This window comes from Canis aureus, chromosome 22 (assembly GCF_053574225.1).
Source record: "Canis aureus isolate CA01 chromosome 22, VMU_Caureus_v.1.0, whole genome shotgun sequence".
NCBI classification, from domain to species: domain Eukaryota; kingdom Metazoa; phylum Chordata; class Mammalia; order Carnivora; family Canidae; genus Canis; species Canis aureus.
Genome location: NC_135632.1, coordinates 22,470,217 through 22,495,154, shown reverse-complemented (window position 1 = coordinate 22,495,154; position 24,938 = coordinate 22,470,217). Strand labels below are relative to the sequence as shown.

Below are 24,938 nucleotides of genomic sequence, written 5' to 3'. Positions count from 1 at the left end.
CTCTCTCTCTCTCTCTCTCTCTCTGTCTATCATAAATAATAAATAAATTTTTTTTAAAAGTCTGTTTCTCAAAAATCACTAAGCATTTCTAGAGATGACTAAGGGTCTTATGTTCTCCTTGATCAATATAAACAATTGTGTCTCTGCTTCCTGTTATTTATTTATTCATTCGTATATTTACTTGCTTTACAATTGAGTACTTACTATGTCCTAAGTCCTCCATAGATGCCCACTAACTATTGCTTATGATTCCCATGGCTTTTCCTGTTCCTGGTCTCCCTTGTGTTGAGAGATAGTCTCTGTTCTATCATTGCCCAGCTGAGTACCACTAATATAAGGCTATTTTGTACAAGACTTCTGCTGAGATTTTGAGAGTACTGGTGGTGGATAAGCATTATGGAGAATAGATGTATTTAAGTACAAACAGCATAAAACAAGCAATGAAAAATTAAATGTTATGCATCTTAAAGTTTATGGGTCATCTCCTCTTGGAAATGTCTCATTTTATCTTTTATTCTTAGGTCTCACTTCTGTCTTTTGGAATTGCTCTTTTTTTTTTTAAGATTTTATTTATTTATTCATGAGAGAGACAGAGAGAGAGAGGCAGAGACACAGGCAGAGGGAGAAGCAGGCTCCATGCAGGGAACTCTACGTGGGACTTGATCTCAGGTCTCCAGGGTCACATCCTGGGCTGAAGGCGGTGCTAAACCACTGAGCCACCCAGCCTGCCCAAATTGTTCTTTTTCTGACTCTCAGCACCTTTTGTGTATCAACTCTTCAGCCTTCTGATGTCTGGACTCCTTCGCCCCTCCTTCTTAGTCTCTCAGAACTGAAATCTCTTGTTATTCAAAATATTATTTATCATTCTCCTTACCACATTTGGATTTTGAGGAGATCAAATCTTTAAAACAAGTAGAAAATAATTACAACTATAATACTAATATTTTTTCTGGAATTTAATAAAATGATAAAGTTAATTTAGGGGAAAAACAAATTTAGAGAACAAAATAAATCTTAAAAAGAATAATAATGAGGTCCTAACTTTACCAAGAGTTTAATTTAAACAGCACTTATTGTTATAGTGGAAGAACAAGCAAACAGAGACATAAAATGTAACACAAAGTCCAAAAACAGATCTAAAGGAAATTAAAAAATACAAAAAGAAAATATAGGCAATTGTTTCTGTAATCCTGAACTAAGGAAGGTCTCTTTAACCATCGGTGTGTGTGGATGTGTATGAGTGTGTTTATCATTTTCACAAAAAGGGGGGATAAGCATGCCTTACAACATGGATGGACCTAAGAAACATGCTAAGTGAAAGAGCCAGATACAAAAATTAAATGTTATATGATGCTATTTATATGAAATGTACAGAATAGGCAGATCTACAGTTGACTAGTGGTTGCCAGGGACTGGGAGGAGGGGAGAAGGGTAATGACTTCTAATAAACATAGGAGTTTGGGGGATTTTTTTTAGTTTGTTTTATTTTAGAGTGATGAAAAATGTTCTGATTAGGTACTGGTGATGGTTACACAAGTTGAATATACTAATGACCACTGAAGTGCATACTTGAAAGGCTGAATTTCATAATACATGAATTATATCTCAGCAAAAATATTTGAAAGATAAATCAGTTTCGCTTGAGGCATTATGAGAAAATAACCCAGCATACCAATAGAGAATGTTAAAGTGTTAAAGATATTCAATGACATTTGTTAAAGATTGTGAGTCAGGCTCTATTCAGGACCATTGGGATAAATATAGAGAACAATGCAATGAGATTTTACAGTTGGGGAGAGATTGGGCTCAACTCCAAATACAGCTTGGGCAGGTGACCATTTATAGCCAAGAATTAGGGGGGTGGGGAGGTCAGTGGATGGAAAATTACTAAGAGAAAACATCAGGGGTAAAGGGTTCTGGCAAAGCTAACCTAACAAGATTCTTGCTAAAGACAGGCCAGGGTAATTATCACCTGTGAGTTGATAGAGGATAAGGAACCTAATCATATGTTGAGAAGAGGGTTCTGGTCAAACTGACTTCTGGTTCTGGTCAAACAGAGTTCTTGCTAAACCTAGATTTTATAAGGAAGTGATGGATGAACCTAGGAGAAGGTTTAGGAGCTTTACCAAAGAATCTTTGTCAAAAAAAAAGTATCTTTGTCAAATGTGAACTAAAAATTTTAAAAAGAACAAATGATTAATAAACTTATAAAATGCAAATTAAAACAATGAGATGAAATATTTGCCTATTTATTGGCAAAGATGTAAAGAAATTATAAATTTCCATTATTGGGTAGGTTGTAGTCTAATGGATAGTCTCATATACTGGTACTGATGAAGGGTAATTTGGCAGTATATTTCAAAAGCCTCAAATTGTGTCCTTGTGATTGCATTTCTAGGAATTTACCTTAAAGAAATACTGTGGGCCATTTAAAATAATGTAGTGAAGTAATGGTAACACAAGATTTTTCTGCTAAGGAGAAAAATTAGAATGTACAGTAGAAGATGGCTGGCTCCGTCGGTATGATTTCTGGGTGGTGAGTTCAAGCCCCACATTGAGAGTAGAGCCTACTTAAAAATAAAAGATAAGACAGATAAATAGAAATGCACATGGAAAGGCTGCAGAGATAGGTAATTTGTACTTTCTTATATATTGTCTCTACTTAGTTTAGCTATGTTTTCCAAATATTCTATACTTGATTATCCTTTATAACCAGAAAATAATAGAAAATTTATTTAATGTAATACAGTTTCAAGTGTGGTGAAGCTTTTGGGGTTGTTCTGTTTGGTTGAATACCATAACAGAAATAAGATTAGAAATTTTTTATTTTTCCTGTTTCAAAACAAAATCTCTAGATTCAGGAGGAGGTTAATTGGAAGTACTCAAAAGTTCCTAAGTCAGTCTCTCATATCTAGTTGTTCATGAGTTTCTTTCAGTAGTGTTTTAACCAATTGATGAATTGATATTTATATTAACATAGATGATTATAAATTATATCCATTCCAAGGATTTTCCTCTTCAAAGTCAGATATTTTAAGCTTTACAACCAGGATCATGTTGAGTGGAGTTCTTTCTGATTATTGACTTGGATTATGTTCACTGGGTGTAACAATTTTCTTTTCCCATTTCCTAGACAGAATCATGAATAAACTGGAGGACACGCAGGACCAGATGATACCATGAAGAGAAGTTTACAGGCCCTCTATTGCCAACTATTAAGTAAGTTGATACCACATTTCTTTTAGAATATACCAGTATTATTTGTCCAGTGCCAGAAACTTCTACATTATCTGGAGGAAGACCAGAGTTTGCTCAATAGAAAATTTCCCTCTGCTTCGTCTAGGTAGTTAAACTATCAAGTATTAAGTCATTCTATTGTTTTGGGCATCAGTTGTAATGTATACTCTGTTATAATCATTCTAAGTTGGCATGTTAAGCATAGTTAATTTAAAGATGAGCGTCAAAAAACATTATTGCTCTTGGCTTTGTGGCAGAATAAAGGGTTTCAGTATGATCTTCTGTAGGTTCCTCACAGAAAAGGAATCGTAGGCTGTGTTTTTTGGATTTTGTCATATAGAACCTGTTACCATTCAGTGACTGTACAACCTCTGACTTGGAATGTTTTGCTTAATTATGTGTGTTATTAAGTAATGAGTGATAAAAATATGATTTCTTTAGGTTTGATGGTAGAATGAAATGTTAGATTATGACTTTATGCATGTTGCTCATGTGTTTTGTGGATTGTGGCACAAATCTCCAGTTGCCCCAGAGTGACTATAACCTTTAGGATTGCAGTTGTTACTGAGTGAATGTAAAAACCAACACCAGTCGGTAGGTTTGATATTCAGGTTGACCCACTTGGGACAGTAGACATTGCCCACTCCAGGTCAAACCAAAGCCATTGAGTTGGAAGAATCTGGAAATTCAGATTTTGTACTTATCTGGTTTTTGCTGAGGTATATAGAAGGCCTATCTTTCCTAGGCTGGATGGTTCCTTTTTAACTTTTGCTTAAAAAATGACATAAGAGACTGAGATGCAAGATGGGCCCTTAGAATTTATTATTCAGGTTATTTTGTACCCCCAGTGCAAAGCACTTTATAGAAAGCATTCAGGTTAACTTATTTCTGCCACTGAATTCTAATCCCTGAACCACAGGTCCCATCACCCTGTTTTCAGCCCGTGAAACGTCACCAAGTTAAATGGCCTCTCTCGTGTTTTCTTCATGCATCCTATAGGACTGTGGATTTGTGCCTTTTTTAAAAAAATAATAAGCCTGCTTGTTAAAAAGTTGGCTTTATAGATTGAAGAAGCAATGTCATCAAGGAATAATTAACTGCTTTGATGGGAGAGTGGACATTTGAAGGTTAGATAGGATTACACACACACACACACACACACACACACACACACACGAACCCCCATCCAAGAAGAGGAAAGCAGGCTTTGCAGGAGGAAAAAAACAGGAAATGAAAGAGAGCTTGTAGATTTGAGAGGCAGCACAATGTTACTTGAGTTCTCCTCTGCTGACTATATGCCCCGAAGTTTTTGTAATGTTATAAGTTTGTAAGTTACTTAAAAGGCTTCAGTTAAGTATTCCATGGGTCAGAGATCAAGTCTTATGCTAATGAGGCCTATCTTCCTAAGTGGAGCCTTTGTAAAAACTAAAGGGATTTTCCTCAAACCTTAACTGGAATGCTGCAGAAATCAACTTTGTCTTAACAGTTTCACTGTTTGCAGGCTTGCCTAAGACACAAGCAGCCCAGGGTAGGCAGATTTCAGCTAGTTAGGAGGTGGGTGGTGGTGGCCCCTAATAAACCACCCTGGTTACTAGATAGCTGGCTGGAGAAGCCCACATTTGTAGAATGGAGAAGTCAAGCACTGGGGCAGTAGGTCAATTAGTCTGCCTTCAGAGAAATGGTTTTCACAAATTCATAAAAATGAGAGGTTGTTACAGCATTTGTTTATTTTCAAGAGAATTGGATATTCAGTAAAACCCAAGTTAATTTAATCTCTGGCACACATACACACTCAGTAGCTGGTATATGTCATTCCTCAGCCAGTTATTAAGCTACACTTGGATTAAAATTGTCCACAAACAATGTTTCTTTCAGTGTCGGAAACAGACTTGAGAACTACAGGAGTAATGTAAACTTACTGTTACTTTATGTAACATAGCAAATTGATGTTTTTAATTTGGGGGAAAAAGCCTGGTAGAGTGTCCTGGTTGTTTTGTTGCATAGCAAACCACCCCCAAATTTTGTAGACTGAAGCAACAATCACTTATACTGTTCATGCACCTGCCATTTGGGTAGGGGTTGGCGGAGATTCCACAATGGGCTGGAGGCTGGACCAGCCTGGGGCCCACCCAACATCTTTTTTCCCTGAGACCTTTTCACATGACAAAGTGGGGGCTTCTTCACAGTGTAGAGGCTTCGGGGTAGTCAGACTTACTACATGGCACTCACAGCTGTGAGGCCAGGGCAAAACCTACAAGGCCTGTTATGATTTAGGCTGGGAAGCCCAAGAGCAATACTTCAGTCACACTGTATTGGCCAAAGGAGTCATTAAGACCATTCCTTATTCAAGAGGAGAGGTATTGGACTCTAACTCTCAAAGGGAAGAATAGTAAGAATTTGTAGTCCTCTTTAGTCTACTACAAAATTTGTTTTAAAAAAACAAACAAGCAGTTACTTACTAATGAACATGAGTGAGTTTATAAATTGTCTTTATCATCAGAGAGGCTATTCCCTCTTGAGTGCCAACTGTGTCACAGACATCTGCTTATTGGTTTACCTTTATCATCTCATTCATTCCAGAGGCAAATGCTTCAAGATGAAGAAGTATTAACTGATGAGTAAGTTAAGGACTGCCCTAGGTTGATGGAGTCAGAATTCACACTCAGGTCTCTCTGACTTCTTTGTTCATGCCCATTGTTTTCATCTTGCCTGGTGCCTTCACTATGTGCAGAAAAAAATCATTGTGGCCCTTCTGTTCTGTGGCTAGGTAGGGGTGGTTCTATGATTGATAAAGTTTGCATCCTAGTAGTGATGTCAAGTGAAGTCAAAAAAAAAGGAAAAAAGATCCAGGCTGTCTCTGGATTACTGCATCACAATCAACAGTCACTGGGGTTTCTGTGTGTCTGATAGGGGCTAAGGGATGCAGTCTTTGGCAGGCAGGGAAATTGAGGTTTTAATATTTTACTTTTATTGCAACTGACTGTGTTTAATTTGTTTTATTTCTTGGGCTCCATTCCACAGTACAGTACTGAGTATTTCATTCTGCCAGCTTTAGCCCTTTGGGAAAGTTTAACACATTTTACATATGATACTTTGGAACAACTGAAAGCTTGAGGATGAGGGGGGTGGAGGTGAGAACCTTTACAGTTCTGTAAAAAAACAAATGCTGCATTCATTTGTCATTTTTACACTAAAAGATATGAAACTAGTGCTAAGAATAATTGGGTTTTCGATCTGTAGACCTGGGTTCAAATCCTGGCACTACCACATAATAAGTGGCTTATGTTAGGTAAATTACTTTATTACCTCCATGCATCTCATATGTAAAATGCAATATGACCACCCACTACATAAGATTGTGTAGTGAGATAATAGCACATAGAAGACCTACAATAAATGTCAGTTTTCTTACTGGGCCTTAATTCTCAGAATTTCAGAGCAAGTAGGACATTAATTATCATTGATCCCATTCTACAGAGGAAGGAGTTAACATGATAAAGACTGCTTTTCCCAAGCCATATCACAGTTTTTTAATAAAAAGAAGTAATAATGGAAGATAAGAAGCATCATCACAAACTTTTAAGAACATGACATTGTGGGGAGGTACTAAGTTCTGAGCAGATTTGATCTCTCCCTAGGTGCTATGTACTATGCTACTTTATTAAGAAGACTAAACTAATTATGAGCTATGAAAATAAGTTTTTATATGTCAATATCTATTCAAGTCAAAATTGTTTGGATACTTAGAGTTAAGGAGTGATTATATTTAGTAATTAAGCGTTGCTCTGTACTCAGGCATTTATATTTCTTAAGTCATGCTCTGTATTATTATTGATGCATCTTGCTTGCTGTTGCATGCTCTGCATATACTGGACTAATTGCAGTTGGTTCATGTATTCTGTCTTCATGGTTTGTTTCTCCTGATAAGAGGATTTTTTTCCGCTGACTCCAGAAACTTAGGCTCTTTTAGATGTTACAGGCAATCATAAACATATTGCATTATGAATGCATATGAAATCAAGGATCTTCATCTCCTCCCCACCGTTGAAGGTATCTTCCCTTGTGTTGTTCGTAACATCCACACCATTGAAGGCGTCTTACACTGCTTGTTCATAACATCCAATAAGAGTAACAGTGTGGCAGCCGTAATTAAGGGCTTTGTTTTGGATTAAGACTGGTTGGGTTCAAATCCTGGCTTACCAAAAATTCTTTTCCAAATGACGTTCACTCTTTCCCATACGAAACATACCAACTGAGTGTGCCTTCACTGCCAGTAGCTGTTGGATTGTCTATCCATCACCTCTTGCAAATCTGTCACTCTTGAGGCTACTAAAGACTGTGCTCTTAAGGAAATAAAAGAGCATGTCCTATTTAGTAGCTAAGAGCAATTTATCAATCTGCATTTCTCTCATGCTATCACCAGTGGCTATAATAACGGTAATGACACATTTGGTCTTCAGTCAGTGTTATGGAAATAGAGGAATCTGTTTTGTCAAAACTGCATTTCTGTATTTTAGGCTTGATTATTCTTATTGGTTTTTATCAATGTTTCTTAAACCTGAATTTACAGTAGAATCACCTGGGAAGCTTTTAACAAATCCCGGTGGCCAATCCCTACTTTTTATCAATTAAATCAGAATCTTTAGGGGAGGGAATGGAGAGTATGGTGATTGGGCATCAGATGATTATAATCTGCAACCAGGGTTGAGAATCACTGGCTTAGAGCAATGCTTTTAAACTTAGTCATGCAACAGCATCAGCTGAAAACTTGTTTAAACATGGATTGCTGAGCTCTACCCCCAGAGTTTCTGATTCAGCAGATATGGGGTGGGGACAGTAATTTGCGTTTCTAAATTTTCTTTTTTTTTTTTTTTAATAAATTTTTATTTATTTATGATAGTCACAGAGAGAGAGAGAGAGAGAGAGAGAGAGAGAGAGGAGAGAGAGGCAGAGGGAGAAGCAGGCTCCATGCACCGGGAGCCTGACGTGGGATCCGATCCCGGGTCTCCAGGATCGCGCCCTGGGCCAAAGGCAGGCGCCAAACCGCTGCGCCACCCAGGGATCCCGCGTTTCTAAATTTTCAGTGATGCCAAAAGTTTGGTCCTGGGACCACACTTTGAAAATCACTGTCTTAGATTTATGAAAAGCTATCTTGGAGCAGAAGGAAGCTTTTCAGCTTCCCTGTTATCACTTGAGCTGCCTAGAGGTGAAATGGATCTTGGAACAAAACAGGGTGAGCTAGGAAGAAAGAGTAAGAGAGATTTCAGGGAGAGAACTAGCAGAATCACAGTGTTGTAGGATTAGGAAGTGTTAAAATCTGAAGTTTCATATTACTCTTCAGGATATACTGGAAGTTAGTGATGTAGAAAAAAATGTTAGGGTTTGAAGCCAACGGCCAAGAAAGAATTCTTGAGATGTCTTTGGCGAAGGAGGTTAGAGATAAGTAAGTCTCTAAGGAATTTTGGAAGCACGGTTTCCAGGACCTTCAGGGGCTAGCTATTGTTGGGAAAAGATCACTGATTGCCATCTAATAAAACCTTAGTCATGAGACCCTTCAGGTATATGTCGATTGATTATATGCTTAGATGATGATTGCCAACATGTATCTTGAGGGGGTTTAGAGATAAAGGAAATTTCTAAAGGAATTTTTATATGGTAAAGTAGACTTCCAGGATCCTGGGGATCAGGCTAAGATTGCCTTTTGCCCTTGCAAATTCTTAACATCGAGCCAGTTGAGTTTCTAGGGGAATGTCACTCTTTTGCAAGGACTCATCAATCGGCTGTAAGTAGTAAGAAAACTTAATAATTTTTCTTCTGCCTTTGTTTCCCACATCAGTTTTTACTCTGTTTTAAAAGAACAAGAGCACAAGGAATGGACTAGCTAGGATTAGAAATAAAGCAAAGGGAAAACATAAGAGTAGCCCTTAGCTCTGATTGTTCACTACAGTGGGTCCATTTTAGAACTTGATTTTATAAGACTATTTCTTCCTTACTTCATGATGGATAATGCGTTTGCAAATCAAGAATTTGAAGTTGATTTTTTTTTCATTATGAAAAAATTTGCAAATGTTCTCTAGGGAGAATTGATTTCTTTGGTTCTGAAGGAAAAGTCATTCACACAGAAAAATTGAGGAAGTAACACATTCAAATGTGACATTAACCCAGGAAGTTAGACATATTGGGTCCTTAAAGGTGTCATGTTGATTTAATGTCTTTTACATTTTAAGTTGTGATTTTTTTAATTTGTATAAGTCAACAAAGTGTCTTATGCAGATTAAACAAACTTTAATAAGACCTTCTCATTGTAAGCAATTCCAGTGAAGACTGAGAAATAAAATATTTTAAAGACAATTTTATGACTTTTGAGTACTTTATCTTTTTTTTTTTTTTTTTTTGAGCATTTTCTATTACAAGGTTGGCAAAAATGTAGTTGAGGGAAATCAGGCTCACACTTAGGACAACTGCTGACTTATGCAAATTTAAATGTTAACTCTTCATGAGTAAATTCAACTTTCTATGTGAAAGTACTTTTGCTAAAGCATATGGTGGGAGAGAGCATAGAATTTGGATTTAAAGGATGTACTTTGAGCTCTCACTTCTCATACTAATTATGGGATTTTGCATCAAGTACTTAACCTTCCAGAGCCACTTCATTTTCCTTAACTACAATACACAGATTATAAAAATAAATACCTTGATGATTATTGCGAGAGCTAAATGAGAAGGGTATAAAAATTTCATAAATGCAAAATTTCTAAGCGTGGGTTGCCATGTTAATACTGTCCTTAAATAGTTTGTTTCTTTTGTTGTTATATTGTGCCATTGCCTAGAAAATCCTGTTAAAAAATTTAAAAAGGAATGTGAAAGGCAGTCTAGCATGTCCTCACCTAGGTTACAACTCAGTGGAATTTTCATTAATGTACTTAAGCTTCATTTGTGGGTACTGTTTTAACAGAGAGTTTTCTTCCCTTTTTTAAATGATTTTATTTATTCATGAGAAACACAGAGAGGCAGAGACATAGGCAGAGGGAGAAGCAAGCTTCCCATGGGGAGCCTGATTGCAGAACTTGATCCCAGGACCCTGGGCCACACAGGAGTCCCAATAGGGTGTTTTCTAGCTTAGCAGGATCTGGCAAAATTCTGAAAGATTGTTCTGCATAAGAGAAGTTTGAGCAGAATTTTTAAAATAAAGAAACAGGATTTTTTTTCAGCAACCTCATGTTTGCTTTATAAAAAATCTAATCTGAAAATTTTCTTAAATGTGTAACCATTGCCTTTATAAATGTGATGGACGCTAGAGACTCTCAGGCTAGAATCTAAAAAGCTCCCAAAACCTAAGACACGTTGCTCTTGCAGTGTTGTCTTTCATATCTCCCCCTCCTTTTTACCTTTTTACCTCCCCTTCCTTTTCTTTGGGTATTTCCATCACTAGACTCTCTCTTCTCTTTGCTCTTGTCCCTCAGAAGTGTTTGAGCCTTTCTTCTCAAGAGAATATATCTTTTATCTGCTGCAGGCATCCTTACAGCTCCTCATAAAGTGAATTACCTTGCCTTTGCTCTGACTGTACCACAGTATTGCTCAGGGTATTGTGAGCTGTGGCCAGTCTTACTACTCATTTGCTTCGTGAGCATCTTTATCAGTTATCCTATCTATGAAACTATGACTGCCGTAACAAGTTACCACAAACTTGGTGGCTTAAAACAACAGATTTTTTTTTCTCTCTCTCATAATTCTGGAGGCCAGAAGTTTGAAATCTAGGTGTCAGCAGGGTCGTATTTCCTCCAAAGGCACCAAGGGAAAACACTTCCTTGATTCTTCCATTCTGGTAGCTCCAAGATGTTCTTTGGTTTATGTCTATATCACTCCAAACTGCTTCTGTCTTAATGTGGCCTTCCCAGAGGAAGGTCCTTAAAAGGACACTTGTCAGTGGATTCAGGGCCCACCTGGATAATCAGCATGATCTCTTCTCAAGATCCTTGACTTAATTATATCTGCAATGACTCTTTTTTCCAAATAAGGTCATATTCACAGGTTTCACAGTTAAGATGTCAACATAACTTTTGAGAGACCATCATTCAACTGACTATAGCATAATATTGCTATACTTCATAGAGTTGTTGATTTAAGTATATGGAGCACTTAACACATTGCCCAGTTCAAAACAGGTACTCAGTAGATGGTGGTTGTGGGTCCAGGAGTAAGAAGAGTATAAGTAAATGAACTGAGTTGATACAGCTTTTTGGAGAAGTTTTACTATAATATAAGGGCGAGAGAGTACTGTAACTGTAATAGATATAGGGCTGAGTGTTTGAAACACACACACACAGTGATTTGAGCTGGTATAAAAGCTCCCAGGACAGTTTTGCATGGGCCAAGCACTATATAGGGCTCTGAACTTCAGAGGACACGAAGTGCAAATTAATGGTGAGCCCTCAGGGCAGGAATAGCTCTAGATGTGATTCACATGTCCATATGTAGTTGGTGCATAGGGTATGCTTCTGGCCTTGCCAGTAAATGCTAGTGTTGGGTATATAATTGTGCTGTGTTTGATTAGAAGAGGCAGAAATGGAATTCCTGTGTCCTCTCTTCACTGAGTCTATTTAACACTGAGTATAAGTGCTTTAATGATTTCCCTGAGATGTTCTTTCAAAAGTCAAACAACTGTCTCCCCACAGGACAGATCTCAGGCTATGTGCAAGCTGCTGTGAGGCTTGCTAATTATAGGAGAACATTGGGAGAGAGTACCAGAGCCCTCTGAGATAAAAAAAGATGCTACAGTTTACTTAGAAATTCCTTGGTTAGCTAAAGAAATGAGAATATGCCCACTTTCCCCTAAAGACCGAGAAGCAAGGGTCCAGGAGTGACCTAGATAAAATAAAGGACCATACCCTGAGTACCTGTTAGGTCATCCTTGGCATCCCAGGTTACAGCAAGAGAGGAATAAAAAGGGGGAGGATCTGAAGCTCCAGTGTGGGGCGTTTGAGGTGGGGTAATAATTATTAAGATTCCAACTCTGACCTGGAGGTCATTATTGAAGCATGGCCAGCTCCCCAAGGTTGGCAAGTGCCAGCTTAAATGGAAGTTTGAGTGGCTGGGCAGCTTTCTTATCTGTTACACATGCAGTCACATCTAAGCAGTTTACCATGGCTTAGAAGAAGCCCTGAAGGTGGAAAATGAAGCTCAGATAAAAGAGTCACATTATTTCATTGATATCTTATTGTTATTTTGACCTCTGTTAAATGCAAAATAATTGAGCTAAAAAATAAAACCTATTCTTAAATAGCTTAGATACAAAAATTCCATAGGGGGAAAAATGTCCTATATTTCACTCAAAAAGTTGATCTAATACTGTCAGGACATTCATTTTTTTTCTTTCAGTAGTGTCTCAAGTTGGGCTCTTTAGAAGCAGACCTGGAGCCCTTAGACAAGGAGTACTTAAACAAGAAGTTTACCCTTTGATACTATGAGAAAAGGTTGGGTAAATATCAAATGATTTTCATTTTCTTTAAAATAAAACAACAAAATGGGGAGAGGGAGAATGGAGGAGGCATCATATAAGCAATTGCTAAATCTTGAAAGGGATTAGAAGTCAGGATATTTCCATTTGCTTCCTTTCTTTTTATCCAGGACAGGATTTTTATTCTTTAAAGTATATGGAAAAATCCTAAAATCATATGCTTTAAGAACTGAAAGCAAGTTCCTTTAGCAATTGCCACTCCATTTAACAGATGAGGAAACTGGTGCTATCCTAAGATGATAACTTGTCCAAGATCTAAACCTAATTGATGTGAGGGCAGAGGCTTTAACATGACCCCACAGACTCCTGGTGCAGTGCCCATTCAGGATCTCCTTATTGCCTTCTACCCCTGCACTCCAATCACACTAATTTTCTTTTCCTTCCTCAAGTATTCCAACTTACTCCTTGCTTGGGGCCTTTGATGGGCCATTGCCCCTCACCTGTCATGAGGCTCCTTGCTGCTCAGACTTCCTCCGAGTGGCTTCCCCACAAACCTGGCTCTCCCCATTACATTACCCTTGTTTAAGTTCTGCATAGCAATGGAGTTGGCCGATGGGATTTTTTGCACTTTATTTTTCATTGTTTACATTTCCATTTGGAATATCCACTAAGAGCCAACATAGAAGAGTGCCCAGCACATGGAAGACCCTCAGCAAACATGGCATTAGAATAGAATGGACTGAACAGAGGAACAATGGGTAGGTTTTGTGGGTGGTTTATATTGTCAAGTGCAACTCCACATAGATCGAAATTGTGGTCTAGATCAACACTGTTCCATAGACAGAATACAAGCCCAGTTTTAGATTTTTCTAGTATATTTTTGCATATTAGAAAAAGTAAAATGGAGTTGGTGAAATTAATTTCAATAATACACTTTATTTAACTCCATATATCTAAAACATTTTCATTTCAACATGTCAGTATAAAAAATTATTAATGAAATATTTGCTTTCTTCTTTTTTCATACCAGGTCTTTGAAATCCTGTGTATAATTTGCACTTATAGCACATCTCAATTTGGACACTACATTTTGTTAGAAGTACTGGATTTTCATTTATATTTCATAAAATTTACTCTTGAAAAAAATAGATTCACATACTTAAATTTTTTCTAATTGTATTATTTGTCAATTTTTACATTTAAATTAGTTAAAATTAAATTTTAAAATTCAGTTCCTCAGTTATACTAGCAACATTTCAAGTGGTCAATACCACAAATGCTAGTAACTGTAGAGGTCTGTATTCGTTGCACCAAACTACTAGTTTTAAAGCTGCTTAGCCCTTCTCGCCCTGCATTGCCCTGTGGTACAGAGTCTGATATGTGGGGCCCACTGAGGCAGAACATCGGGGCCTTGTGCCAGGATAAAGGACAGCCTCTAGACCACCAGTTTCTTGATTATCATGTTAAGAAATAAGACTTGCTGAATCCTTTTAAGACTTTGAAAGTAAAGTTGTTTTATATCTGATTTATTCTAGAGGGGCAAAGTCGGGATTCTCCCAGCGCCCACAGAGAATGAATAGTCCAGGGTTGAACACAGCACAGTGCACACATGTGTACCTCTCTCAAAGCACAGGGAGAATCACATAGAGCAGAGGGTGGGACTCCAGAGCAGCCCTACTCAGGTGGTTGCTGTTAAGTGAGCTGCATGTTGTACATATGCCCCATGGAGGCATCATGTTGTACATATGCCCCATGAAGGCATCCTGGTCTGTACAGGAAGGCTTTTTTTCTCATTCTCTGCAAGCCCCTGAAATAAGGGGTGTCACTCATTAGAATAGTGTTTTAAGATTCCCTACCTCTTCTGTGTGCCTTCACATTCTGACCTCTGCTTTAATCCTAGCCTGGCAGCACTGCATCTCCCTTAGTTACAAGGAAGTTTAATGATGCAGGGGGTAGAGATGTTATTTCTCACAGTCTTTCTATACTTGTCTGGGAGGCCTGAATATTGTGCTATAAACTGATTCCAGCAGCAACCCCAAAGGAAACTACTTCATGGTGCATGGATCCTTTGGGAGAAGAACAAGGGTCAGTGTTATATGCTGAAACATCAGATGTTACAGGCTTTGGTCATGGCTGTAAGTTAATTACCAAATGACAGTTTTTCTCTGCTAAGAACATTGGCAGAGTAACTCTAATTGAGATATTCCAGGGTACAGATTGCCAGATAGCCAGGGTGTCTGGTCAGTAGACAAAAACTAAAGTTTGATGGGGAAATGATCTTAAATCCTCAAATCAAAAACTGTTTGCTGATAGAAATCTTCCCAAATGAACAAGTTATCATGAAAGGAATCCTTAGGATACTTTCCTACTTTAATTCCTTCTGTGCAGTCTTTGGGTGGCATTAGACCATCTGGTACCCTTCTGTCTTCATTTTCTTTCAAGTCATTTCTATAAAGAACCTACTATGTGCCAGGAGTTATGCTAGGCACAAGAAATGAAAGGACATGAACCCTTCCCTCCAAGAGCTCCCAGACTAGTAGAGAGAAAGGCTTCACACAGAAAGTGGAGTACAAATATGATTAATGTGATCCTTTATCAGACAGAGTGTCTGCTGCATGTCTGGCTCTGTGAAAAATTCTGATACAGAGATAAAAGGCATAATCTCTATTCTCCAGAAGCTTATAATACAATCAAAATAATACAGAAGATATAAAGAAGATAATGCATTATAAGATATAGTAGGAAGCCATAGGTCAAGTCATGTTCTTTAATCTAGCTTAACTAGTAATAAAGATGACTTTTGATCCAACTTCTGACTCCTCTATATATGTTTTAATTGGTTCCAGACATGGAGAGAGGTAATGATTAGTCTCCATAACCAGCACTACCGTCAAAGGAGATGATAAAAACAAGCCTTTTTTATTTCATAAAGTGTTTTCCTATCTCAAATGCCTTTCATCATCCTGGCAGCCCTGTTGCCATGAAGGAAATGGAAACCCAAGGAAGCCAAGTGTTGTACTCAAGATCCTACAAGGAATTTGGATCCAACTCTACCTACTTCAAGTATGCCTCATCTTGTTTTAACAGTTTTGATGGTTGGGGTTTTGTTTTGTTTTGTTTTTGCTTTGTTTTTCTTTTTGTCCACCAACACCCATTTCTGGGTCTGCTTAAAGAAATAAATAGGAGCAGGATAGAAGTTTTGGCTCCCAAGTTAGATATTGGCTGGGTAATATTGGGGTAAAGAAATGTTGCAACCCATTGAGGTAATGGGCCATTCCTTTTATAAGCTGAGTCTGTAGTTCATTTAGCCTCATTATTTCTTAGTTAGCAAGCTCTGGTTATGCCATCCTTATGGCTTTATTTTTAGAAGTCTTAGATTATTATAGCAACTGTGAAAAAAATGGGGAAAGAAATCTGGCTCCCAGTATACATCCCGTTTGTTTCTTGAATTAAATTTGCCATCATCTACCCCTCAGAGGATGTTGCACTCACCCCTGCTCCTGATTGAAAGCTGCTACCATCACATGGTTGCTGACGAGGTTGTCAGTTGATAGAGATGTATCAGGGTGCCTCCAGTCCTCCTCCTCATCCAGTTGTTTATTCTGGGTAACAGCTGAATGTGGGAGAGTAGAGGTAGAAAAGACTAGATATGTAGCATGCATAACTGTGACATCTCATTCACAGTGTCAAGTGAAACATTAACAATTTGTGTTGATTCTGATCTAGTCATGGCACTTATGCCTCATTCAAGCTAATGTGACAAGAAGAAGAAACATTAGGGACAGACCCATTGTGCCTCGAAGAATGACAAGGAACTCAGGAAGTAAATAGAGATGGCAAACTATTGGGCTGCATTAGAGCAGCAAAAGGGCAGGGATGGTAGCCTTTAAACTATTCTGCTTTTGGTGTGGTTAATTATAGAAAAGCTTTGACAGAGTTTTAGAGAAAAAACTAGAGTAGGAAATACTCTCAGCATGAAAGATATGAGCTGAAGTTTTACTTCCTGGGTCCTTACCAAGCCATTCAACCCCACATGTCCTGCTGCTGTCCCTGAGGGTCTCACCTATTCCCTCCTCCCCTACCCCCACCTTGGATTCTGCCTTTGTTTCTCTGCCTGACACTCCAGTTTCCTTGGACATTAGAACCCTGCCATAAATTCATCTTTGGATTGCCTACTAAGATCCTGTCAGCGTTTTCCCCTAAGGAACTGAATTCGATTTTCCATAAATCCTCAGACCTGAGGGCCTTGCCTCAACAGACTGATCATCCAGAGCTGCTATAGGGAAGCTGACTTGGCCTTAAGTTTTGAGTATTGGTTAAACTCCACAACTGAGCTTTTATCACCTGTCCAGACTAAGGCAGATACTACACATCCCATTGGATTTCCCAAACTCAGCAACATGGTCTGTAGCTGATTTGTCTCCAGCTCCTCCACCAGCCCAGTGTTTGCTCTTCTTTCACATGATCACAGATTCTTTGCCAAGGGGCTATCATGCCTTACTGCCAAACTCATCCAACATAGCTTATTTTCCTTCAGTATTTACAGTATTTCAAGAGAAAAATTGCAAGAAATGGTTATGGGACTGGTGAAGAAATCTTTTGCTCTTTATTTTGTTTCCTCAGAAGGATATAATCCAGTGGAAGAGTCTAGCATGGAAGAAATAAAAGTATTTTGAATAAGCTTAAGGTCCCAGAGTAACACAGAAATTAAGAATACAGATAAAGGAATACAAGGAATTAGAAAAGGGATCTTAGTTGAATCTGGAAGTATTATGTAAAATGAAATGAGATCAGGATGGTAGAAAGAAAATGGAAAAAAAAGAAAAAAATGGAAAACAGAAAATTAGAGTTGAGAAGATGAAGAATTTTTTAAGTGTCTCCTAATTCTATAATTAGAGATCATAATAATGTGGACAGTTTTATTATATTTCCTATTCAATAAAGTTTCCATAATAGAATAAAAGTCCCCACAAGCTCAGCATATGGTAGTCTGAAAATTCCAGTGGTTTAGCATTTGATGATTTGATAAATTTTGTAAAATCCTATTTTTTCAACCACTGAGGCCATGTGCTAACTGCACAAGTGGACATTTCAGGTAAATTTTGACAGGAGGTTTGGGGCAGTGAGTATATCAGAAACCAAAGATGTCTTAAATGGAAGAGGAAGAAGATGAAAAGCCTAAAATGAATCAAATGACCACCAGGCTACTGGTTGAATAAAAAAGTTTGCTAAATTTGCTGATTCTGAAAGTCAAAACACTATAGTACAATGGATCTGTCCATTAATACTGAATTATTTATATCCAAAAAAAAAGCAAGGTTAATGGTGCAGCCAGACCTTAGTAAAGAGTTTTCGAGTTCATCAAGGAATCCTACAATAATGACATCAACTGTTGGATCTTTGTTGTTGCCATGGTTACTTCAGTGCAACTAGGATAATCCTGGTCATCTTTACCCCATAACTGATGAAATTTCAGAGGTCCGTTCATTTGATTAGGAATACAATTGTAGGAAACACCATCATTTTGAATTAAGTTTTGTAGTGAATAAATTTTCTTCACATTAAGGAGTAAAGAGCTTTAAAATTCTTTGAATAATATAATTTAAGTGACTATCATGAGTACAGTAGAAAACATTTTAATAAGGAAATTTTATTTATAAAAATATAGTAGTTACATGTATTTTTTTCCAGCTTTATTGAGATATAATTGACAGTATACCATTGTATAATTTTAAGGTGTACAATATATTTATTTCACATATTTATATATTGCAAAATGATTGCCACATAGTTAGCTAACACTTGTATCACATCACATAATTAACATTTATTTTTTGTTGTGAGACTATTTAATATCTACTTTCTCTGGAGGGAGAGAAGCAAGATGGTAGAATAGTGGGGGTTCTCATTTCATCTGGTCCCCTAAATTTAGCTACATACCTATCAAACTTTCCTGAACAGCTGTGAATTCAACCTGACATGTAAAGAAAGAATGGCTGGAACTTTACAAATAGAAAAATGACCACATTTTGCAAGGTAGGAGTGTGGAGAAGAGAAACAGGGGTTATATCGGAAGATAAATAGCAGAGGGGGAGGGAGCTTTTGTAAGAAAGTGATATAGCCCTGGAGCTCCAAATCAGGACCTTTAGAAATCTGCTCTTGTGAGAGACTTCCCTGCTTGAAAGGTGCTCAGTAGTGAAGTGGGGCAGAATCATAAGTGGAACAGTGGGGTCTCGATATTCCCGGAGGCACAGAAAGAACAGGGGCACCTGAGCTGACAGAGTTCCCAAACATTGGAATAGAGAACCAGGTTTAGGTCCGAGAGCCTGGGAGAAGGTTCAGCTTGTTGTGCCATGCACGAGCTGTATGTGTAGAAAAAGTTTGTGTGTGTGTGTGTGTGTAATTGAATAGTGAAAGGAAGCCAAAAATGAATTATATGTAATTGTAAAATATGAAAGTGTCCCCCTTGCCTGCCCCTAGGGAGGGTCTGAATGGACAGGCACCACAGAAGTCTGTAGAGTTTGGCACATACTACCATCATTCACCTACAGGGCTGAAGATCAGGGACAGCCATTTTTTTTTTCCCTTTCACCATCAAAAGAGGCACAGAAAGCCTGCTGGGAACAAAAGCCTCACACAAACAGCTTGTACTGAGCCCTGGATGCGACTCCACCCAGGCACCACAAACACCTGAGAATTAATGTAGCAAGCCTTTCCCGCAGAAGACCAGCTAGAAAAACACATGAACAGCAAGTTTATTGACCAAATAGGACTAGAAAACTCCAGGACTGCGGGACAATAGTATATAGAACCCAAGGTTTTTCTCTTAGGATTCATTTATCTTTCAGGTTAAATTTTTCCAATATTTTTTCTTTTTTTTTTCCTATCATCTCAACTAGTTTATTTTATCAACTCTTCATTTTTAAATCTTTTTTAGCTTTCATATTTTACAATTACATGTAATTTATTTTTGGCTTTCTTTCACTATTATATTTTTGTATATACATAAGTTTTGCTTTTTTTAAATAATTTTGGAATTTAGTATCTTCTAACACAGAGACCAAAATACGCTCAGAAGCAAGTGGGTCACCCTGTTTTGTCCGCTCTGTGAGATTATATTCTGTACCCTGTCCTTCCCCCTGCCATTTTTTTTCTTTTTTTGTTTTTCTTTGTCTTTTTGGTTTTATGGTTTTTTATGGTTCCTGACCTCTTCAGAATTGTCTAGTGTATATATTGGTTGGGACATAGTTGATATTTTTGGCTGCTCACTTGTACAGCCATTCTGCACTTGATAAAATGACTAGAAAGATGAATTCACCACAAAAGAAAGAACCAGAGATAATGGCAGATCTTCCTGCCACAGATCTAATGGATATGGATTTGAATAAAATGTTGGAGATGAAATTTAGGAATTACAATTATAAAGTTACTAGTTGGGCTTAAAAAAAGCACAAAAGACTCTAGAGAATCTCTTAGTGCAGAAATGAGATCTCATCGGGCTGAAATTAAAAAGACTCTGAGGGGATCCCTGGGTGGCTCAGCAGTTTGACGCCTGCCTTTGGCCCAGGGCACGTTCCTGGAGTCCCGGGATCGAGTCCCACGTCAGGCTCTCTGCGTGGAGCCTGCTTCTCCCTCTGCCTGTGTCTCTGCCTCTCTCTCTCTCTCTCTGTCTATCATAAATAAATAAATAAATCTTAAAAAAAAAAAAAGACTCTGAGATGCAGTCTAAACTAGATGCTCTGACAGCTAGGGTAAATGAGGCAGAAGAGAGAATAAGTGACATAGAAAAAAAGTTGATGGAAAGGAAGGAAGCTGAGGAAAAGAGAGTAAAACTATTAAGCCCATGAAGAGAGGCTCCAAGAAATAAATGATAGCTTGAAAAAAAAATAACATCTGTATTATTGGAATTCCTGGGGGGCGTGGAGAGAGAAGAGGGGACCAGAAGGTATATTTGAGCAAATCATATCTAAGAACTTCCCTGATCTGGGGAAGGAAACAGGCATTCATATCCAAGAGATAGAGAAGACCCCTCCCAAAATCAACAAAAGCAGATCTACACCCGGACATATAACAGTGAAGCTTGCAAATTTCAGAGATAGAAAATCCTGAAAGCAGCGTGAGACAAGAGATTCCTAACATACAGTGGGAGAAATAGTAGATTAACAGCAGACTCATCCACAGGGACCTGGCAGGCCAGAAAGGGCTGGCAGGATATATTCAGGGTACTAAATGAGAAAAATATGCAGCCAAGAATACTTTATCCAGCAAGGCTGTCAATCATTATGGAAGGAAAGATAAAGAGCTTCCAGGACAGACAGAAACTAAAAGAATATGTGACCACCAAGCCAGTCCTGCAAGAAATATTAAGGGGAATCTTGTACGCAAAGAAGGAGCCCAAAGAAAGAGAAACCATCTGGGATCCCTGGGTGGCGCAGAGGTTTAGCGCCTGCCTTTGGCCCAGGGCGTGATCCTGGAGACCCGGGATTGAGTCCCACGTCGGGCTCCTGGTGCATGGAGCCTGCTTCTCCCTCTGCCTGTGTCTCTGCCTCTCTCTCTCTCACTGTGTGCCTATCATAAATAAATAAATAAAAATTAAAAAAAGAAAAAGAAAGAGAAACAATCTGCAGAAACAAGGACTGTACAGGTAATACAATGGCACTAAATTCATATCTTTCAGTAGTTATTCTGAATGTGAATGGACTAAATGCTCCAATCAAAAGACACAGAGTTTCAGACTGGATTAAAAAAGCAAAAAAAAAAAAAGCAAGACCCATGCATATGCTGTCAACAAGAGACTCATTTTAGACCTAAAGCCACCTTCAGACTGGAAATGAGGGGGTGGAGAGCCATTTGCCATGCAAATGAACCTCAAAAGAAAGCTGGGGTAGTAATCTTCATATCAGACAAATTAGATTTTAAACCAAAGACCATACCAAGAGATGAAGAGGGAACTATATCATGCTTAAAGGGTCTATCCAACAAGAAGATTTAGCAGTTATAAATCTTTATGCTCCTGATGTGGGAGCAGCCAATTATATCAACCAATTAATAACCAAAGTAAAGAAATACATAGATAATGATACATTAATAGTAGACTTTAGCACTCCATTCTCAGCAAGGGACAGATCATCTAAGCAGAAGATCAGCAAGGGGAAAAGGGCTTTGAATGACACACCGGACGAAATAGACCTAACATTCCATCCTAATGCAACAGGATGCACACTCTTCTCAACTGCACGTGGAACTTTCTCCAGAATTGACCACATACTGGGTCACAAATCGGGTCTCAACCAATACCAGAAGATTGGGATTATTCCCTGCGTATTTTCAGACCACAGTGCTTTGAAACTAGAATTCAGTCACAAGAAGAAATTTGAAAGGAACTCAAACACTTGGAGGTTAAAAGGCATCCCACTAAAAAATGAATGGGTCAACCAGAAAATAAGATCATTAAAAAGATTCGTGCAAACTAATGAAGATGAAAGCACAACTGTTCAGAACCTTTGGAATGCAGCAAAGGAGTCCTAAGAGGGAAGTGTTTGGCAATACAAGCCTCTCTCAAAAAATTAGAAAGATCTCAAATACACAAGCTAACCTTACACCTAAGGGAGCTGGGGAAGAAAAGAAAATAAAACGTAAACCAAGCAGGAGAGGAAAAACAATAAAGGTTAGAGCAGAACTCAATGAAAAAGAGACCGGAAGAAGTAGAATGGTTCACTGAAACTAGGAGCTGGCTCTTTGGAAGAATTAATAAGATCAATAAACTCCTAGCCAGACTTATTAAAAAGAAAAAAGACATGAATTAATAAAATCATGAATGAAAGAGATCACAACCAACACCAAGGAAATAGAAACATTTTTAAGAATGTATTATAAACAACTATGTGCCAACAAATTAGGCAATCTGGAAGAAATGAATGCATTCCTGGAAGCCTATAAATTACCAAAGCTGAAACAGGAAGAAATAGGGCAGCCCAGGGTGGCTCAGTGGTTTAGTGCCACCTTCGGCCCAGGACATGATCCTGGAGACCCGGGATCAAGTCCCACATCAGGCTCCCTGCGTGGAGGCTGCTTTTCCCTCTGCCTGTGTCTCTGTGTGTCTCTTATGAATAAATGGATAAAATCTTTAAAAAAAAAAAAAAAAAAAGGAAGAAATAGAAAACCCAAACCGACCCATAACCAGCAAGGAAATTGAAGAAGTAATCAAAAACCACCCAACAAAACAATAGTCCAGGACCAGATGACTTCCCAGGGGAATTATACCAAGCATTTAAAGAAGAAAAAATGCCTATTCTAATGAAGGTGTTTCAAAAGATAGAAATGGAAAGAAAATTTCCAAACTCTAAGGCTGGCATTACCTTGATCCCAAAAACCGAAGACCCCATCAAAAAAAGAGAATTACAGAACAATATCCCTGATGAACATGGCTGTCAAAACACTCACCATGATACTAGCCAACCCGATCAACAGTACATTAAAAGGATTGTTCACCACAACCAAGTGGAATTTATTCCTGGGATGCAAGAGTGATTCAGCATTTGTAAATCAGTCAATGTAATAGATCACATTAATAAAAGAAAAGACAAGAACCATATGATCCTCTTAGTTGATACAGAAAAGGCATTTTCTTGATTAAATACAGCATCCTTTCTTGATTAAAACTCTTCAAAGTATAGGGATACAGGGAAGATAACTGTAATATCATAATAGCCATTTGCGAAAAGTCCACAGCAAATATGATTCTCAATGGGGAAAAACTGAGAGCTTTTCCCCTAAAAGGTCAGGAACAAGACTGGGATGCCCACTCTCACCACAGTTGTTCAACATAGTACTAGAAGTCCTAGTCTCACCAATCAGATAACAAAAAGAAATCAAAGGCATTCAGTTTGTTAAAGAAGAAGTCAAACTCTCACCTTGCAGATGACATGACATTTTATGTGGAAAACCCAAAAGACTCCAACCCAAAACTCCTAGAGCTCATACAGCAATTAAGCAACATGGTAGGATATGAAATCAATGCACAGAAATCAGTTGCATTTCTATACACTAACAGTGAGACTGAAGAAAGAGAAATTAAGGATTGATCCCATTTATAATTGTACCAAAAATCATAAGATACCTAGGAACAAACCTAAGCAAAGAGGCAAAGATCTATATTCAGAAAACTACAGAACACTTATAAAACAAATAGAAGACATAAAGAGATGGAAAAACATTCCATGCTCATGTATTAGAAGAATAAATATTGTGAAATGTCTATGCTGCCCAGAGCAATCTACACATTCAATGCAATCCCTATCAAAATACCATGGACATTTTTCAGAGTTGGAACAAATAATCCTCAGATTTCTATGGAACCAGAAAAGACCCTGAATAGTCACAGGAATGTTGAAAAGAAAACCAAAGCTAGGGGCATCATAATGCCCAACTTCAAGATATATGACAAAGCTATGATTATCAAGGCAGCATGGTACTGGCACAAAAACAGACACACAGATCAATGGAACAGAATAGAGAACCTAGAAAATGGACGTTCAACTCTATGGTCAACTAGTATTCAACAAAACAGGAAAGAACATCCAGTGGAACAAAGATAGTCTCTTCAACAAATGGTGTTTGGAAAATTGGACAGACACATGCAGAAGAATGAAACTGGACCATTTTCGTATACCATACACAAATATAAGCTCAAAATGGATTGAAAGACCTAAATATGACACAGTAATCCATCAAAATCATAGAGGAGAATGCAAGCAGCAACCTTTGTGACTTTGGCTACAGCAACCTCTTGCAAGACACATCTCTAAAGGCAAGGGAAACAAAAGCAAAAATGAACCATTGGGACTTCATCAAGATAAAAAGCTTCTGCTCAGAAAAGGAAACAGTCAACAAAACTAATGGGAAAAAGTATTTGCAAATGACATATCAGATAAAGGGCCAGTATCCAAGGTCTGTAAAGAACTTATCAAACTCAACACCCCAAACCCAAACAATCCAGTCAAGAAATGGACAGAAGATATGAACAGACATTTCTCCAAAGAAGACCTACAAACGGCAAACAGGCACATGAAAAAATGTTCCACAGATAGTTTTCTGTTATGGAGTTCTGTTATTATCATTACCACATCTATTGACGTGAGTGCCCTTGAAATAAATGAGTGACCATTTAGAGTTTTGATAGACTCATAGGACTAAATATTGCTGTTCACAGATTTTAAAAAGATGAAAGTAAAACATGACTCAT

General features: G+C 38.0%; 1 protein-coding gene and 1 long non-coding RNA gene across 34 annotated transcripts in view; one reads left to right on the top strand and one right to left on the bottom strand.

The window, feature by feature from the left end:
• The window catches only part of LOC144293886 (uncharacterized), a 40,957-nt gene extending 22,860 nt beyond the window's left edge, over window positions 1–18,097 (bottom strand). The window contains exons 1-2 of one of the 2 annotated variants that reach the window (XR_013361256.1): window positions 18,032–18,097; window positions 16,187–16,307 (exon numbers count right to left, since the gene is read on the bottom strand). This is a non-coding gene — a long non-coding RNA (uncharacterized LOC144293886). Of the gene's footprint in view, window positions 1–16,186; window positions 16,308–16,709; window positions 16,773–18,031 lie in introns of those variants that run through there. The other variant, XR_013361257.1, reaches the window with a different exon arrangement.
• The window catches only part of TMEM108 (transmembrane protein 108), a 344,051-nt gene that overhangs the window by 179,699 nt on the left and 139,414 nt on the right, over window positions 1–24,938 (top strand). For 24 of the 32 annotated variants that reach the window (XM_077865118.1, XM_077865155.1, XM_077865135.1 and 21 more), the window contains one exon: window positions 3,134–3,219. In XM_077865118.1, the coding sequence (XP_077721244.1) occupies window positions 3,180–3,219 (40 nt within the window). In that variant the 5' untranslated portion in view covers window positions 3,134–3,179. Of the gene's footprint in view, window positions 1–2,398; window positions 2,537–3,133; window positions 3,220–24,938 lie in introns of all 32 variants that reach the window. The other 8 variants (XM_077865133.1, XM_077865156.1, XM_077865131.1 and 5 more) reach the window with 2 other exon arrangements.